Below are 13,009 nucleotides of genomic sequence, written 5' to 3'. Positions count from 1 at the left end.
GCCCCTTGGGCTGCGTAGGGCCTACCTTAGGGTTAACTTATATGTAGGAAAAGCAGAGTTTAAGACTTGGCAAGAGGTTTTAAATGCAAAGTCAAAGTGGAAGTGAAACTGCACACACAGGCTTGCAGTGGCAGTCCTGAGACATGTTTATAGGGCTACATAAGTGGGTGGCACAATCAGTGTTGCAGGCCCTCTAGTAGCATTTAATTTACAGGCCCGGGGTATAGGGGAATACCAGTTTACAAGGGACCTACAAGTAAATTAAATATGCCAGTTGTGGATACATCAATGTTACCATGTTTAGGGGAGAAGCACATGCACTTTAGCATTGGTTAGCAGTGGTAAAGAGCTCAGAGTCCTAAGGCCAACAAAACACAGCTAAACACAGGAGGTGAAAGGCAAAAAGCGTGCGGGTAAGACCACCTTAAAGATGCCAGCTCTAACATGTGTCCACCCAGCTGAGAGTGAAGAGAGCTATCCAACTTCTAGGGAGTTGTCATCTTTAAGGCGGAAAAATCTAGATAGACCATCAGCATTGGCGTGGTCTAACCCAGGTCTGTTTTCCACGCTGAAGTCCATGCCCTGTAGGTAAATGGACTACTTCAACAGTTTTGGATTTTCACTGCTCATTTGTATGACCCACATGAGGGGCCAGTAGTCATCTGAATCAGGAAGTAAGTGCCAAACAGGTATGGCCTCAACTTCCTCAGTGCCCAGACCACAGCAAACAATTCTTTCTCAATAGCACTCCACCTCTGTTCCCAGGGAAGTAACCCCTTGGAGAAGAAGGCTGCAGATTGGTCCAGGCCTTCTTCATAGGGCTGTGATATAACTGCCCCTATGCCATTCTCTGAGGCATCTGGCTGAACAATAAACTCCTTGATGAAGTCAGGGGCCTTGAGCACATGTGCTGTGCACATGGCTTGCTTCAGGGAGTCAAATGCTTTTTGGCATGCCACTGTCCAAGTAACATTACTGGCCTGCTTCTTAAAAGTCAGCTCAGTCAAGGGGGCAACAATGGTGCCATATCACTTGACAAATCTCCTGTAGTGCCCAGTGAGGCCCAAGAATGTTCTGACTTCAGTCTGGGCTTTGTGGGGTGTGGAGGGGCTTCCAGGCCAAGATATTTTCAATCTAGGCCTGGATGGGCTACACCTTACCTCTGCCCACCAGGTGTCCCAAGCACACTATTGACCCCTGCCCTATCTGGCGCTTGCTGGCCTCCATAGTCATGCCTGTCTGTTGCAGGTCCTGAAGCACTACCTGGACGTGAGAGACCTGGTTCACCAACCTCTGGAAGGTGGAAGGAGTGTTCTTTAATCCTTTAATCCAAAGGGCATCATCCTATACTCATAGGGGCCCTCTTGAGTGCCGAAGGCTGACTTCTCCTTGGCTCTTTCTGTTAGGACGATCTGCCAGTACACTGATTTGAGACTTAATTACTGGGAAGCCCCTAACTGGTCAATCAACTCATCAGCTTGGGGGATGGGATGAACATCTATCTTTGTTACAGAATTTAGCCCTCTATAATCCACAGAGAATGCTCAGTTCAGGTATGGTGCCCAGTGGAGCACCGTTGGCACCAAAACCACGGGATTGGACCAGGGGCTACTGGAGGGTTCTATCATCCCCAACTCCAGCATCCTAGAGACATAGCTCTTGATGCTTCCTCTCACCTTATCTGGCAACCTGTAAGATTTGTTCTTGATATGGAGGTTATCCCTTGTGTCCACATCATGGGTACACAGGTGGGTAATCCCAGTAGTAAGGGAGAAAAGAGAGGAGTACTGTTCCAATACTTAGCGACAGTCCCTTTGCTGTTCAGGTGTCAGAGTGGGGGAAAGGATTACTTCTTCCACAGAGCCATCCTTCTTCTTGGAGGCTAAGAGGTCAGGTAATGATTCACTCTTCTCCTCCTCAGCACCATCAGTCACCAACAGCATGGTGACCTCAGACCTCTCGAAGTGGGATTTGAGGAGATTGATATGAAGCACCCTGTGGGGTTGCCAGGGGGTCTTAAGGTCCACCATGTAGGTGGTCTTGCCCTTCTTTTCAACCACCTCATAGGGCCCAGTCCAATGGTCCTGGAGGGCCCCAGGTTCTAATGGTTCCATCACCAACACAGTTTGCCTGGAATTCCACAGTGGTAGAATGTTGGTCATACCACTCTTTCATAATAGCCTGACTGGCTTCTTAGTTTTTAGAGGTTTGTTCCCACAACTTAGCCATTTGGCTTCAGAAGGCCGGCATGTAGCTCACTACATCCTGGGGCACTTTCTTGCTCTCAGTCCTGCTTCACCAAACCAAGAGGTCCTCTGACAGGGTTCCCGTACAGAAGGGGCTGAAGTCCACTCCCTTCTGTGGTGCCTCCCTATAGGCAATTAACAAGCAGGGCAAGAGGATATCCCTTTTTTTTCTCAGGGCCTCAGGCAGGCTTCTGATTATGCCCTTCAGGGTCTTGTAGAACCTCTCAACAAGCCCATTGGTTTGGGGGTGGTAAGGGATAAAGATCTTGTAAATTACTCCACACTTTTTCCATATTGACTGCATATATGAAGACATAAAGTTGACGCCCCTGTCAGACACCTCTTCCTTGGGTAAACCCACCCAGGTAAAAATCCTCATCAGGGCTTTTGCCACTACAGGTGCAGGAGTGGTCTACAGAGGAATAGCCTCTGAGTACCTTGTGGCTTGTTCCACCAGAACCCAGATAAACCTGTGACTATAAGTAGTCTGGGGATCCATAGACCCTACAGTGTCGATACCCACCCTTTCAAAGGGGGTGCTGACAACAGGTAGTGGTTCCAAGGGAGCGTTTAGCTTTTTCCCTGGTTTCCCACTGGCCTGGCAGGTCTCACAGGTCCTGCAAAATGTGTCAGAGGAAGTCCTGATCTTAGGCCAAAACAAGTGGGGGACAAGCCTTGCAAAGGCCTTGCCTTGACCCAAGTGTCCTGCCAGGGGGATCTTATGAGCCAGCTGCAGTAGAAGTGCCACTTGGTACTGATCCTCTCTGTTGTCAGCCACCACAATGTGCTGGAATGTATTGGGAATCACCTGCTCTGGGGACACCAGCTGACTCCTTACCATAGTCATACTGGAATCTGTGTCCCTCAGAGCCTCCTCACCTTGACCATTGATGGTGACCCATTGTCTGTACTTGGTAGTATTTGATGGCACATGGATCTTAGAAACCATCTCACTGTCACCCAGGGACACCAGGGTAAACCCACTAAACTCCCCCATTAACTGGGATAGACTCCTCCCACAGCACTGTAGTAGCCACCTCTGGGTTCTTACCGCCAGTGAGTGCTCTTTTTAGACATTTAGGCCCATATTTATACTTTTTTTGAGCCTCATTTGCATCATTTTTTTACAGAAAAGCGGCGCAAACTTACATAATACAATTGTATTTTGTAAGTTTGTGCCGCTTTTGCGTAAAAAAGCGGCGCAAATGCAGCACTCAAAAAGTATAAATATGGGCCTTAGGGTTCTTATTGTAGTGTCTCTAATTGCCGCACTCATAGCACTTGGCCGTTTTGGGCTGCTGGCTTTTGTCAGGGTAGTTTTGCTTCTGGGGGCCAGATTGGGAATGAGATGAGAACCAGACCCTTTCACTTGTGAGTTGTTTTAGAGGCCTTTAGAGAACTCCTTCTTTTATCTGCCCCCTCCTTCTTCTGGTGGGAACCCTAACCACCCTTTGGGAGTCCCCACACCCTAGATACCTTCATGGATACTCTGGTGCTGACCCAGATATCTGCCTCCTCAGGAAGCTTCCTTGAATCAGTCAGCTTGCTATCCACCACGTGTTGGCACAGCTCTAGGAAACAATTATCAAGAATATGCTCCTCAAAAATAAGTTGTACAGTCCTTCAAAATCATCAGCTTTGCTGTCCCTCATGCAGCCTTTCAATACCTTACCAGCGTAGACCAAAATATCCACCCATGTTTGTGTAGGGAGTTTTGTACTAGCTCTGAACTATTGCCTATACTTCTCAGGTGTCAACCCAACTTACTAAAATGGCAGTGTAGTTCGTCTGATCCTCAACCTCCACCTCTAGAGAAAGGATTGTGTCCCTTCTCACTGTGGGTATGTACCACCAAAGGCTACTCCCCAAGAACTCATCTGGTACCCTGTGCACCTTTAAAGTCACTTCAGAGACTGCCAACCATTTGTCTATGTCATCCCCTACTCTGTAACTGGGCACAATATGATTGGGGCTATGGCAGTTGGACTCAAGTGTAGACACTGCAGGTATGCTGCCAACATTACTGCTGTTGCTGGACCCTTCACGTAGGGCTCTTATGTCCAGCTCTCTCAGGCTTAACTCCAGAGCAAACATCATCTTCTTCTCTTCCATAGCCAATCTCTTTGCCCCATCTCTTTCTCCAACTTGAGCTTGGCCTGCTTCAGTTTTAATTTCCTCTCCTCCCTCCTGTACTCCAGCTCCTCTCAGCACAGGTCTTTGGATGACATGCTGCACCCTGCCCTGCAAGGGGCCCTCAATCCTGGGAGTAAGTTGCTCACCTGCCGCACAAACAACAGCCTCATTCTCCTCTGAGGTCTCATTCAAAGCAGCATGGGCTTTTGAATGGGCTCTCATTTCTTTTTGTGGCTCCACCTTCTAGGTGCTGCTTTTTACAGGATGGACAAAATCCTTGCACAAATCTTTGAGATGGCGCACAGTGTAACCCTCAAGTCTGGCCAGCTCAAACTCCATTCTTGCACGTGCACATGTAGAACATCCAAGCAGAGACATGTTTTTTAGAATAAAACAAAAATGCCAATCAAGGAGAATTCAAAACTTAAAAATGCTAGTTAAAGAGAGTAGGAAAAATGCCAATTGGAATTAAAGACAATTGTTTCTGATTGGTCTAATTGTGATAACTATATGGTATTGCACAAACACAAGTCCTATCCTCACAGCTGATCACCAATGTTTGAAATTAGGTCTCTAGCTGGCAGAGGTATGCAACCTGTACACATGGGGACCACAATCCTAGTCAGAGCAAGTCAGATACACACCCTAAATTACCCTGTGCTCACCGCTGGTAGCTTGGCATAGAGCAGGCAGGCTTTAATCTAAGAGGCAATGTGTAAAGTAGTTGTACAACACACACACACACAGCAACCTAATGGGGACACCACAAAAAGACTCCACACCAGTTTAGAAAAGTAGAGATTATTTATTTGAGTTGAATGAGACCAAAACAACAAAAATTCAATCAGCACAATTAGAGTTATTAACTTTGTAAGATATTAATTGCAGTGCTTTCGATGGGACTCGTCTGACAGTCTTTACCATAATTTTGGTAAAAGCTGTAAATATTGCTGTCTTAGAAATAAGTCAATTCTAGGCCCACGGGTGTGGTTTTGCAGATATGAGTGAGGTGTAGGTTTCCCCCTACGATGAGGAGCTCCATGTCACAATGTCGGGACTGCTCGGATCCAAGTAAAGGAAGTAGTTGCACTGCCGTGGCCAGGACAAATGAAGTACCCACTTGGATGTTGAAGTCGCTGCTGACACTGGAGTCTGGCTTGGGCGACGCTCACAGGGCACGTGAGGTTCAGGCGAATACAGCACATCGCAGTTGTCTGGGCAACCGGGCAGGGCACCTCCGCGAACAGTGCCAATGGAGATCAGCGAATGCACGCCCAGCAGCCTTTACTCCAGCAGGGTTTCTTTCAGGTCCAGAAGTGTACTGGTTTCAGTGGGTCAGAGCTCCAGTACTTACACTAAAAAGTGCCTTTGATGTGGGGGATCACTTCTGAGGATCCTTGAAGTGTGCAGGCCCCTCTTTCAACCCAGCTCTAGCTTCAGTTGGGGGTTATCAGACCTATGCGTGAGAACAGACCCTCCTCTAATGAGATGTAAGTGTGAGCTCCCCTCCACCCTTGCAGCCCAGGAAGACCTAGCAGTGTGCAGATGAATACAGTTGCAGTTGAGGTTCCTGTGTTGTGGGAGCCTGAAGGGAATGCATAAATGCAGCTGTCACCCAGCCCAGACTAGACATGTTTTGGAGACAGGCTGTCAAGGCACACAGAGCAGTGAGGGCAGAGAATGGTCCACTTTCTAAAAGTGGCATTTCTGAAATAGTAATAGTAAATCTGACTTTATCAGTGTAGAGGATTTATCCTTACCATTCCAGTGATATGAAACATGATGCAGTTACTCCTTTCTGATCAGGAATTACAGCTTAAAAGTATATTAAGTAATTCCCAATGCTGGCCTGTGAGAGGAGAAGGCCTCACAGTAATGTAAAATGACTGTGGACGTTTTTCATTACCAGGGCATGTAAAACTTAAGAATGCATCTACTCCCTTTTACTTATATGGCACCCTACCCTTTGGGCTACCTAGGGCCTACCTCAGGGGTGACTTATATGTAAGGAACAGTGATCTTAAGGCTTGGCAATAGATTTTAAATGCCAAGTCAATGTGGCAGTAAAATTGCACACACAGGTTCTGCTGGGGCAGCCCTGATACATGATTACAGGGCTACTTAAGTGGGTGGCACAATCAGTGCTGCAGGCCCACTAGAAGCATTTAATTTACAAGGGACTTACAAGTAAATTAAATATGCCAATTGTGGATACACCAATGTTACCATGTTTAAGGGAGAAGCATGCACACTTTAGCTCTGGTTAGCAGTGATAAAGTGCTCAGAGTCATAAGGCTAACATAAAGGTATAGCTTAAAACAGGAGGTGAAAGGCAAAATGTCTGGGGTAAGACTACCGTAAGGATACCAGGTCTGACAGTAAGGGATTGGTTAAGAACAATCCTCAAGTTAATGACCGCAAGCATCTGAGAGGTATGACGGTGTAAATGTGATGGAGTCTAGCCTCAATAAAGGTGTTTGTCATGAAAGTACATTGCATTCAGTTTTTTATACACCTGAATATCTGTGCTTGAAAATGCCGACCTATCTAATTCTCTGTGTTCTAGAGCGAGGGCAGCGACTGTGAATCTACACCAAGTGTAAAGAATTCTCCAGAGAACCGGATCCTGATCAAACGCATGATGATTAAATGTGCTGATGTAGCAAATCCTTGTCGCCCTCTGGATCTATGCATAGAATGGGCTGGGAGGATATCAGAGGAATATTTTGCACAGGTAGGAAATTGTAATTTCTTATTTAAAATAATCAATTCATCTTTAAAGGAATCAGAGTACAACATTTACAACATTACAAGGGCTTCTGCATCTAATGCATAGATTTACAATAGGGAATCAAGGAAACGGCCATGCCTTAAGTAGCTAATTTTATATAAGGATATATGCTGTGGTTTGTGGCGCCAACCCCTGAAATAGTAAGTGCAATGAATGCGCAGTAGATATACGCTAATTCAACTTTAAAACTCATTGTTCTAATAGAAGGTATAAATGTGCAGGAGCTCCAATTGTAGTTCCAGGATGGTTGTATCCAAGCAATATTTTTGGAACGTACACTAGTTAAGATAATACCACGAATCTAAACGGAAATTAACATGTGTATATTCAGTCCTTACTCTTAATATCTGCGGTGGATGCAACATGCCGCAACCCACTTGGATCTACAGTTTAGTGCATATTTTCCTGGGAGAGCAACCACCTGTTTTTAAGTGTATGAATCTTGTGGCGTTAATACTATTAATATGTTTGATAAAAATAGTCATGGACCTGAATTCAAAACGTCTCTGTAATGTGCTAAAATACAATACACTTTCTGTTGTTTGCAACTTTTAGGCAACTATTTCAAATTGTATTAACTGAGTACCATTTCTTGAGATGTCTATCATGTTGTCTGACTTGTTTCACAGGGTGACATTTGGACTTATTTATAGCATGAGGGTACCAGGGACCATGTTAGAGAAATCTTTCTCTAGTGGAAAACTCGGCAAATCAGTTTTCACCATTTTGATCCTTGCGTAATGTAAAAATAGGAAAACTGATTTAGCGCCACTCTGTTTTTTTCCCGTCAGAGCATAAACATCAGTGCTTCATTTGTAAAACAATAAGTGCCAGGGCCATTGTCAGGAGGACATGGCAGCTTGCGGCATACATTGTCCCTGCCAGCGCTGACAATTACAGCACCAACACAACTACTAACCATCACACTCCTATAAGTGTGACAATTCATACTATTCAATGCCCCCAAAGCTATAAGAATGGCTTGGGTAGCACGTATTATGTTTTTTTTTATTGTATATCGAGTTAATAAACAGATGTTGTTGTGCTCATACCCAAATTTGGCAGACAGTGCCATCATGAGGCAGAGTATCACAAGCGCCGGTGCTAAGAATTTAGTGCTGGTGTCGAGCACCAGAAACCACCAGCTCAAATTAAGCACTGAGAAACACAAGAAATAGATTGCGGAATGACGTGTAACACAATAATTTTATTACTACTTATATTGTAAAGACAGAATAGAGAGTGTGAAACCATTTCATGCATGTTTGTCCTGGTGTTGGTCCCGATTGTTGCATATCCTATATTACTCAAGCAGCACAAGTGCTGCAAATTGATTTGCCCTATATATTAGTACCACCTTAAAGTGCATGTAAGACTGCAGCATGCCTTAAGAGTAAATCCCAACTGTAAAGGGTACCAATCCCCTTCTGTGTGGATCGCTAATTAAGTCTCCTTTGAAATTATTTTTTTCTATAGAAAAGGGTAACATATCTTAAATTCACCAGATCTGATATTAAGAATATATTGTTGATATTGATTAAATTATTTTTACCATTCGGTCACTTGGACCTCAGTGTATAAAAGGTACAAATCAAAACATTACAAAAAAAATATTGAAGGAATAGGTGATGTAGGCAATACTTAAGGGAAGTACTAAGCAGAAGGGAAACGTAAGGGTTGGAGAAATAAGGGCAGGATTTTAAAGAGTTGATGAAGGTCACGAACTGCTACAAGAGAGAAGTCATGCAGTCATTTTAGACTACTGTTGGCAAGCCTAAGGCCTGGTTACGAATTGCATGTGCTGGTGGGGTTGAAACTCCACACCTGCAAACCTGGCACTCTATGTTAGCATCCCACCAGTAAATACAAGTGAATCCCACAGAATGGGGAATAACTATTGTATTCTTCATTCCAAATGGACCAAGGTTGCTGTTTATTACCTGGTTTGAGCAGGTAGTAAATGGGAGCTGGGGTGTCAGACATAGTGAAGAGAGGTGGTGTAGAGCGAGTTAGGGGTCAGGGCAGGACGTAGACTCACAGGGGCTACTGATACGTACTTCTTGTGCCGCAAGGGCAAGTCAGGTGGGGTCCTAGCTCTGCGTGCAGCCCTATACTCCTGTAAATTTACCAGCCAGATTTTCCTGCGGGTAAAATCTGACCACATGTTCTGCATCCAAAAAATTCAGATGCAGAGCCATTTGAAAACAGGTCCACCATTTTGCCTGACTCATAATGAGGCCCTTAATGGCCAAAGTCTAAGTACTGGTAGGGGACACTGGATCCCATGAAAGATTCTTGTGGCTATTTACTCTCTGCTAAAAGTCAGACGGTGCAGTAGAAGGAAGTGAAGGCGCAGAAAATGGATGGGAGACGGACCATGTGTGAATGATTGATTCAGTTTCAGTGTATTTCGGTGATTGCTTATGTGTAAATAACCTACCCAACACAGACAGGATGTGTTTTCTTTTGTTCCTCAGTTTCCAGCCATTTGACCTGGTTCTTTACCGTACAAGCATCCCCGAATGTCATTTGTGCACAATCTTTTCTCCAGTGCTATAAACCTCTTCCTCTCCTTATACCTTGCAAGTAACTTAACAAGTACACATTATCTGTTTGATGGTTTGTTCTTTTAGAGTTCCATCATTTTGTGTAGTTTTCTATGCCACTTTCAGAAGATAGGACATTATAAACATTGTCCAAACCTTTACAGCACACCTACATCTCACATCTGTGCCTTGACACCGCCTCTTTTTCTTGCGTCTCCTGTATGTTACACATTGCAGAGTCAAACGCATCTCTTTTACTCATGAAAGGCATCTATTTGCTTTTGCACGAAAGAAAGCTGATTGTGTCTTAAAGAGAGAAAAACATTTTTCGAGAGCAGTTACTTCTGTTCCATCAAACATGGTCTCATTGCTCACTCACCAAGTTTGCAAATTGAGCCTTCCAATGGTTTTTGAGGCTCTTTAGATTTTGATTTTTTATTCATAATCAACAGGTTCCCTTTTTGCGCACTTTTGGCAGGCAGTAGATCTCTTTACCTAAAATCTAATTGAAGCAATTACCAACTTAGACGTTTGAGTGCACAGTTGCCTTTCACCAAATACCTCATTGCAATAATCCTGCATAGGTCTCCACCGGCAGTTGGTCTCTAACAGGGTGATCAGATAAGGTCGCTGCAAAAATAGTAGTCCCCTTCAGAACTGTCTCTCAGTAGATTCAATTTGTGGTGGAACTAATTTACGCAATTAGCCTTTCTAAAGAATGGGATTCCACTCTTAAATTCTTCTTCAGGTTATGAGATTAATAGTTCATAATTTTTGTCATTTGGCATCATTAGGGAAATGGCTTCTTCCTCTCCCTTTGAAACTCGCTTATGAATCACAGGGCCTTCACTGCATGCAGCAAGTTGTAGTAGGGAGCAGGAAGCTCGTACGCTGCAAGGCTTTGGTGAGGAGGTCTGTCTGTGTGGTACCTGCACCAAGTTCCTCCCGGGGCTTCTGATCCGGATGAGGCTGTGCTCTCCACCCATGGCCTGCTCCTAGCTTTCTTTGGGAGGCTACTCTGGACAGCACTGTGTTAACTGAAGAGCGAGGTAAGCTGAGCCCAGGAAATGGGCTGAAGTCGCGGCCAAGTACAGACCCTTTCTAGTCCGATTTAGATATGTACTCATTTGAGGATTTCATTTCCAAACTGTAATGGCCACAAGGGGCCCTTGGTTCGGCCACCATCATTGGTTATCTAGTTCTCTAGCCACAATTATACTTCTTGCCTACCCAATTAATTGTTAATTATTTTGATTCTTTAATGATTTATCACTGAACACACAATCCTTTTGATTTACAATAATCAATTTTGCCATATCATACTGAGGCCCTCATTATGACTTTGGCGGTCAATTCCATTGACCGCCAAAGCCGAACCCGCCATTCAACCGCCAGTGCTGGCGGTCAGCAGACTTCCATATTACTACTGGTGGCTGCTCACCACCTTTTTTGAGGCAGAGAGCAGCTATCATTCGTTCTGGCGGTCGGCGGTGCAGAGGCTGTTCCCTTAAAGGCACTGCCACGCCAGCATGACTCCGCCCTCCATATTACGAGCCGCAATACGGCTTGGCGGTGTCCTGCTGGTGTGGTGGTGGCGGAGAGGGAAGACCCCCAGGCCCCATCCCCTCATGGATGTCCTCCTCGACGGAAGAGGTAAGTGGGCGTCCGAAAGGGGGAGAGGGGGTCTGTGGTGTGTTTGGGTGCATGTGTGTTTGCAGAGGGGGTGCAAAATGCGTGCGTGTCTGCGAGTGTAAGTGTATGTGTGTGTGCACGTGTATGGGGGTGTCTGTCTGCGAGTGAGTGGGTGTGTCTGAGTGCATGTATGGGTATGCTGAATGGGTGTGTATGTGAATGCATGCGTACATGAAAGGGTGGGGTGCCTGTGAATGTATGGATGGGTGGGGGGGATGTGTGCATGTGTGGTGACGTGTGTGTGTGTGTGTGCCGGCGACAGGAATGAAGATTCCTGTCGCCGGGTGCATGACCGCCAGGATTTACGTGGCGGGGTCACTGCCACTGAAAGCCTGGCAGTGTGCAACCTCGTAATCCGGACGGCGGCCTGAGGCCTGCCGCCGGATTGGAGGATGTCACCGCCGGCCGCGGTAGTGCAACCGCACCGGCGGGCCAGGCGGAGTTGTGAAGGTTTGGCTTCAGCCAAACCCCACAACTCATAATATGGCGGTCTTCACTGCCGGCCACTGCAGCAGTGAGACCGCCATGGCGAATCTGGCAGTCTCAAGACCACCAGACCCGTAATGAGGGCCTGAGTCTTCATTCATAGAGACCAAAAACGTAACAAAGGCTGTTGCAGTTGACAATAACCATATAGTAGGCGGACAAAAGTGGAACAGATGGCTACCGGTTGTCAATGTTTTCTTGAAAGTACCAGTTTAGAAGTTTATTGTTCTTCTTGCTTGATGGTTAATGAAGATGACACCTTCCCTGATGTTGAAGTTTTTACCTTATAAATCACCATCCTTAGTACAGGAAAAGGCCTGTCAAGAATACAACGTTACTCTGAGAGCATATCTCCCTATTGGACACTGCTTCATCAGCCTCTCCATTTCTCCGACCGAAAGTAAACAATGTTCCTGGCAGAGAACAAGAATTAGTATCCAAGTGGGTGCACAGATTACATACTATACTTTGCTCTAATCTCGCACCAATGCAGAAATCATTAGGCGGTACTGACCATATGGCCAATTTGTTAACAACCCTTTTGCTAACATTGATAGCTATTAAGTCTTAAAGTTGGCTTCCGTTTCCCTCTGCCAAGGTAAACAGTATTGATGCAAAGGGCCAGACTGACATGAGCTCACTGTGTTCTAGTGCTATTGTAATAAGACCTAGAGATGTGCCAGTACAGCTGTTGATGACCTGTTGATGGGATATGCCTGCTTTGGGGCAGAAGGACGCTGTAAGGAAAAATATAATAATATCAAAAAGAAACAGCCGCAGAGGAAATAAGCTACTATATTTTCTCTTACACAATTATTCAAAGAGTCAAAGCTCCTGATTACAAAGGATAAAGGACAGTCACCTTCTTTCAACATTCAGCATGAAACCATTTAGCTACATCCTTTATTCAAGAAAACAAAACCAAACTCAGTTAAGGACAATAATGGTACATCAGAATACAAGGGGAATATCTAAAAAATGCCTACGCTCATTTCAGACCCGAGCATCAGAAATACGATGGGAGGAGAAAGAACTATCATCATAGTTTGGGACAGATTTGGATTTTCACCAGCTTTTCACAGCAACAATTGCTTCTGAGTAGTTGAAACGGATGG

General features: G+C 45.2%; 1 protein-coding gene across 2 annotated transcripts in view; it reads left to right on the top strand.

Annotated features, from left to right (window-relative positions):
* Positions 1–13,009, top strand: part of PDE8B (phosphodiesterase 8B) — a 900,595-nt gene that overhangs the window by 861,962 nt on the left and 25,624 nt on the right. For both annotated transcript variants that reach the window (XM_069223470.1, XM_069223477.1), the window contains one exon: positions 6,946–7,113. In XM_069223470.1, the coding sequence (XP_069079571.1) occupies positions 6,946–7,113 (168 nt within the window). The remainder of the gene's footprint in view (positions 1–6,945; positions 7,114–13,009) is intronic.

This window comes from Pleurodeles waltl, chromosome 1_1, assembly GCF_031143425.1.
Source record: "Pleurodeles waltl isolate 20211129_DDA chromosome 1_1, aPleWal1.hap1.20221129, whole genome shotgun sequence".
Taxonomy (NCBI): domain Eukaryota; kingdom Metazoa; phylum Chordata; class Amphibia; order Caudata; family Salamandridae; genus Pleurodeles; species Pleurodeles waltl.
This window is presented reverse-complemented; position numbering and strand designations above follow the sequence as displayed.